At 45.0% G+C, this 6,401-nt stretch overlaps 1 protein-coding gene across 1 annotated transcript in view; it reads left to right on the top strand.

Annotated features, from left to right (window-relative positions):
• Positions 1 to 3,250: 3,250 nt before the first annotated feature.
• The window catches only part of WEE2 (WEE1 homolog 2), an 18,311-nt gene continuing 15,160 nt past the window's right edge, over positions 3,251 to 6,401 (top strand). Inside the window, exon 1 of the mRNA XM_017739970.1 lies at positions 3,251 to 3,992. Coding sequence (XP_017595459.1) covers positions 3,582 to 3,992 — 411 coding nt within the window. The 5' untranslated portion in view covers positions 3,251 to 3,581. The remainder of the gene's footprint in view (positions 3,993 to 6,401) is intronic.

The raw sequence follows: 6,401 nt of genomic DNA, 5'->3' as shown, positions 1-6,401 counted from the left end.
CCCCCCCAGGCTGTGACCCCAGTGCAGGGCAGCTGCTTCTCCCAGCCCTGTTAAAGCCATCCTGCTGGGAAAGCCACGGGAATTGGGCAGAGCAGCCTCAGGGCCAGCAACGGGGAAGGCTCGCCCCCACCCAAATTGCTGTGGTGGAAGCTGCGAGCCACAAACCTGAAGGAGTCAGGGATGCTGATCCAGTATCTACTGGTGTGTGTGTATATATATGTGTATATACGTATGTACATAAATATATATACACGTACATATGTGCTACAGAAGGATGTGAAACTGTTTTGGGAGGAACAAGCAGAATCAGCTTGAAAGACGAACACAAGCATGACCAAAGCATCTACAGGCAGCCAACTTTTTGTAATTACCATCCTCCTTATGCTACCACCAATGTCATTAAGTGTCATTAGGATCAATTTGGTTCCCTAGGTCTTCCTGATTAATTGAATTACCCAATTAAACAGGCCACAATTAAAAGGAAGATATTGTCATAAAAGCCTTAATTGTCTTACTTTTTTCCTGTTGAGCAGTTCTGAGTGTTCAATATCCCATTAAGAAACCCATCATCCAGTTTCCTCAGCAGTGGAGTTTGGGTTTTTTCTCTCTTTTTTTGGTAACATTAGCATCCATTTGCTGTGAGCTTCATTTCAGACAGCTCCAACACTGAGTGGGCATTTTTGTTTTGCAAAGCCCATGCACAAGTTTTCTTTGCAGAGCTATAGACCAGAGTAGGTGGTGTTTAGCAGATGGAGTTTTTCATAGAAGGTGACTGGTAAAGAAAAAAGAAACAAACCCTGCACAATATTTTGTTACTGTGTAAAGAAAAGCCAGATTCTGCAAATACTTGGCCACATGCTTTGCTTTAACCGTATAGACAGTGCCAATCTTCATTTGGATGAATATATTTTTGCATGTTGGTGACGCTGAAATGACAGCTCGTTTCTATCTTCATCTCCACAGTGGTGCTGCTACAAATGTCAAGTGTCTGTCCCCCAGCAATCTAGGTGGGAAACAAATCCCAGCAAACAAATCTTCATGACCCACACAAGCTATTTGTGGTGCAGAGCTGTTCCTGGTCCCCTCAGCAGTGCAGTCACACCAGTATTGCCCCTGCAAGAGGGAGGGGATGCGGTGGGGAGAGCAGCCAGTGGCAGGGAGCAGGGGCTGCCAGTGCTGGCTCTGAGGTGTGTGAAACATCATCATGCTCTGAGCTCTCAGCTTTGCTGAAAAAACCCTGTGGGACAAGTGACCCCGTGGTACCAGAGCAATTGATACGGCTTTGGCCAGCAATCTGGGCCTGCTGAGGGCACACTGTTTGCTGGATACATGCAAAAAACAAAGGCCACATTTTCTACTATTTTATTATTTCACCAAAACTGAAAAGATCTAGGCTGGGAGATAATATTACCCTTTTAGAAATAAAAACTCTACTTCAAAAGAAAATTAACACCTTCTCCCTCCAGCTGAGGGCTCTGGAAATTGTCATCAGGTCTTTGAACAGTCAGGAAAAATGTAAATGAAAATGTGGTGGTTTTTATTTTTAAAATGCGAGGTGAACAAGCTGGGCCTTGTTTACACAGCAGGTCCAACTTTTCTCCTTTACATATCACATCCCTCTTCAGAAAAATGGATACTGCTTCTAAGTCTTGAGCGGGAAAAAAAAGAAAAAAAAATTTTTTTAAGGTGGGATTGAAAGCTGGTCTGAAGGAATTTCTTTGCTGGGTTATTAAAAACATGTAGTTATAGGGACTAAAAACATTATTTCTTCAGAATTAATATATTCCAGTCTAATGCTTCGGGTACTGAACATCTGATGAATGCAATCAGATCACAGCAGTACTAAAGTGGTCCTGGATCTCAGCTGGCCAGGTGTGGCAGACACTGCTTGTCATGGCAGAAAGCAGCCAGTGCTGGCACTGCCAGGCTTTTGGACCTGGCCCAGGATAAGGCATGAGGAGATGCAGCAGCTGCATTTCAGACCAAGGGAGACTTGCATGGCAGCAACAGGTTCTGTGCCTGGAAGAAATACTGCAACCTCTGGGCCAGATGCAACCAGTTCTGGGTTCCTGGCATGGTGTCCTGAGACTGTTTTGGTGGCCTGTATCATATGAATTGTTCATCACAATCTTAACAAGCAACTTCAGAGACCCACATGGCCATACTTTTCATTTAAGGAATGGGTTAGGAGAGCACAGAGACCTCAGACCAATGTGGCCCTGTATGTTGTGGTGGGAATTGCCCTAGATGTGTGCAAGGGAAAGCAGGTGCTGCATCTGCCAAACACCCATCTCCTATGGGCTGCAGCCACTTCCAATCTCTGCATGTCCTTCTAGCAGCTCTCCTCAAGGCTAAGAAAAAAGGCTGCTGTAACCTTGTTCCCAATTAGTTAAAACTTGCTCTAATCCCACTTTGAAACACAGGTTCCCAAAGGCTCAGAAGATTCCTGTTTTTACAAAGAGGTGCAGTGAGGGGAGACACTGACCTGCTCCCAGGGAGCAAGAGAGCAGCCCCACCTGTGGGGCTGCCTCCACCAACACAGCTTCTCCTTCCTCTCCCTTGAAATCTCAAGATGGGAAGCTATACTGAGATACTGAGACCTGTGTATGGCTCCTAACTCTCTCCTGAAGTCTTATAAATTATACATTCATAAATGTATATGTTATAAATTAGGCTACTGACCTCTGCATGCAGGCTGTAATGCTTGCCCAAACTAACGCATATCTAAATGCAGGAAGGGAAATTCAGACTTAAAAGAAGGAAACACAGGGCCCCATCACCACAAGACAATTAACTCATACAAGTAAAGCCCACAAAGACTGGATCCCTGATGGGATTATGGAGCAGACTGGCTGTCAGCAAACATCACCCCCCTTACAGGCCTCAGGAAGGTGAAGGGACCAGTGTGCAGAAGCAGGGAGATGACTCAGACTCAGAGGGAGTCCTGGCTCCCTGCAGAGTTGGGTGTTAGCACAGCAAATCCACATGCACAGAGAACTCCTCATCCACCAGGCAACTGTGGACAGGTGCTGCCAAACTCCAGATGTTTTGCATTAGCATTGGCTCAGGTGTGGGGCGATTATAAATGGTCCAGGGCAGGAGAGAAGCTGTCTGTGGGGTATCTGGTGACTCCTTGGGGCACCCTCTGCTTTTACAGCTGTATGTACCATGGGATTTTTTTTTTTTTTTTTTCTTTCCCCCCTCTAGTTGAGAAATTTAATGTAGAAAAGAGTAAGGGGAGGCTGTGTGTGTTATTCTGTTAGGATGTGGTTTCCTTGTGTGATGAGACTAGTGGGTGGATGGAGGAGTTGTCTTGGAAATTTACTGGGAAAGGCAGTGGCTTCTGAGTTGTATCTGAATTATGCTAATAAGGTAAAAAGCAAAATCTGGTGTTGCATAAACAGTAGCTGAATGGCTTTGTACTTGGTAATTCTGGGATGCTCTTCATTAATCAGTGATGTCTAATTACACCAATGAGTGACCAAGGCTTCTGTGTATGTGGGATTGGGGAGTGTGGTCAGCAGAACTGATGCCCTTGATGAAGCAAGGAAGAAGATAGTTTAGAAGACAGCTATTTAATAATGCTGTGTTTCTCTCCCTCTGTACCTCTAACAAAACAGGCCAGTATCAGCTCTACTTGTTCTGTTTCATGTGCTAACATGGATGACTGGGACAACAGCAACGAATTCATTCAGCGACTGGACTTCTCCAGTTGTGGTGAAGACAGTGAAGACAAAAGTGTAAATGAGGAGGACTCCCTGAGCTTGAGCCCCCCCAGAAGCTCAGAGTTCCAGAAATGGCAAGAGAGCAGTCCTCTGCCAGCAACCCCTCAGAGAAAGCTTAGTGAGATTTTCCTGAGCAGGACAAAAGCTTGGATGAGTCCCACCCTGAAGTCTTCCCCATCTGTGAGCAAGAGCTGGAGTAAACCTGAGACACCGTTGCACATCACCTGGAAAAAGCTGCAGCTCTGTGACACCCCGCACACTCCTAAGGTAATGGCAGGTCTGTAGGAGATAAATGTATCTCCTTTCAAGAAGCTCATTGTTTGGGGGGGACTTGGAGATAGGCAGCTGCACTTGCTGCTCTGTTCAGCACGTTTCTGGGTGCAAGTGGGTTCTGTCTTGAAAGCTGGAAATGGTGTTATGGGTGGGATGTGTACTTTGCTTGGTAAGTGTGGATCACCTCCAGCCAGCTTGTTGTCTGGTGCCATGGTTTTTCTTCTTGCATGGAGCAGTTGCTTAGTGAATTTGAGGAAAGCAGGGCTTTTTTCTGAGGGTAGCAAATCCCCTGTGGAAAGGGTAGCAAACCAATGTGTGCTTGTGGAGGGAAGTTAGCCTCTCTTCACCTGTGTCACTGTCCCAAAAAGCACCCTAGCTACTGGGCTAGTTTCTTGGGAGAATGATCCCAGCCCCTATTTTATGTGTAACTTCTTGGACAGAGTATAATACAACTGCTTTTTGAGTAAGCACAGGTGGAGACTTGGCACCAGCTCCTCTGCTCCGAAATAATTTCTGGTGTGTGCATGGCTCCAAGCAGTCCAGACCTGCAGTGAAGCGTAGCTGTTGGTCTTGTCTCAATGTTCCTTCTTTACTGATAGATTGTTTGCTCCTTTGCTTAAGTCAGAAGATCAGTTCTTTAATGCTTCTGAACTAGGATTTGGCTTCTGTCCTCATCCAAAAACCTGATTGTGTGGAGAGAAGGATCCCCTGGCCTTATATGATTGACTGTGTGGCAATATTTACTGAGGAATGGCCTACCATTCTCTTGGGGAAAGCAGTCTAAAGGGCATCACTTCAAAAATTTCCTGCAGGGACCCTTTATCAGAATTTTCCCTAAATCTCACCTTACCATAGGTGAGAAATTATCCTAGTTGGCTAGAGTTAATTTTCTCCATAGTAACTGGTACTGCACTGTGTTTTGTGGGCTTAACATAAGGACAGTGTTGCTGAAACATGGTTGTTGCTGAGTGGTGTTTACCCAAAGTCAAGGACTTTTCAGTTTCCCATGCTGACAGTGAGCAGAAGCAGCAGCTGTGTGGCACCATAGCCAGGACAGCTGCCAGGAACAAACCAGAGGAGATTTCATACCACAGAATGCCATGCTCAATATATAAACAGAGGGAAATTACCCAGGAGGGGCTGATTAGGGCTCAGGGATGGGCTGGACATCAGTCAGCAGGTGGTGAGCAATTGTGAGTCACTTGTCTGTCTTGGATTTTTCTTTCTCTCTTTCTGTTGTCTCTTTTAATTGTGATAATAATCATTATATTTTATTTTAATCATTAAATTGTTCTTTTCTCAACTCACAGGCTTTACCTTTCTTCCCTGTTTCTGCTCCCTATCCCACTGGGGAAGGGATTGTAGTTGTGAGCAAAGGGCTCACAAGCAGAGGGCTTAGTTGCTGGCTGGGGTTAAACCATGATAGAGGTCTATAAAAATCTTTTCTAGACCAGATGGGCTGCTGGTAGTGAAGGGTGCTTTCAGGGTGTGCATTGTGTAGACAACATGTTAGCTGGATGATTCAAAACATGCTGCTTGTACTTTGTCATGTTGTAGCCCATAAGCAGCAATTGCATGAAATCAGCAATTTCTTTTCCTTTCTCTCTTGGGATAAAGGTCTTGTTTTCCAAGCATGCTGCAAAAGATGGGCTCAAAAGGGCCTAAATCTGCTTGTAGACAAGGCTGGGAGCATTGGCCTTAGACATTTGAAAGGGATAGGAAGGATGAGAGAGCAGAGCCATGTGTAAAACTGCAGACAGATGAGCACCAGAGCCGCCAGATGTGAGTGGAAATGTGGCTCCAGGAGCATAATAGTGAGACCACTGCTGGATTGAGAAGATATGAATACCTTGATCTTCAACAGGGAGACTTTTATATTCTTAAAGGGCTTTTAACTAGAGGAAAGTACAATGTTAAATAATCTGTAGACCTTATATCAGTCTCTCGAAGCTGAAACAAGTCAGACCCAAACGTTTTTTAAAAGCTGATGGTTACTAAAGGAGTCAAATCAGAGTGAGTAGATTTTTGTTTTCAGCTCAAGACTGGTGTCTGTGCTTTCCATGGCCCAAGGTTCTGAATTAGTCCGTGAAACACAGTGGCCTGTGTTCTGTAGCAAGGTGACTATAGAAGATCTGGAGGTGCTTTCTGAACTTAAAGTTCTGAAATTCTGGTTTTTATCCATGAGGAGAAATGGGTTCTGGTTGCTTTGCTAGTAGCCATACAAAAAATTTCTACCAACTTACCCTATCCTAATGCTGCTTATTGCTGGGGAGCTTGGGTGGTGTTCCAGCTCATCTCCTGACAAACCTGTCCTGACCAACTGATGCAACAGTCCATGCCTGGCAGAACTAGGTCTTCCATGTTAATGCAACATATGATGCAATTTCTGCTTCTCTGTGGGAG

The sequence above is a fragment of the Corvus brachyrhynchos genome, unplaced genomic scaffold, assembly GCF_000691975.1.
Source record: "Corvus brachyrhynchos isolate BGI_N302 unplaced genomic scaffold, ASM69197v1 scaffold27, whole genome shotgun sequence".
Taxonomy (NCBI): Eukaryota; Metazoa; Chordata; class Aves; order Passeriformes; family Corvidae; genus Corvus; species Corvus brachyrhynchos.
This window is presented reverse-complemented; position numbering and strand designations above follow the sequence as displayed.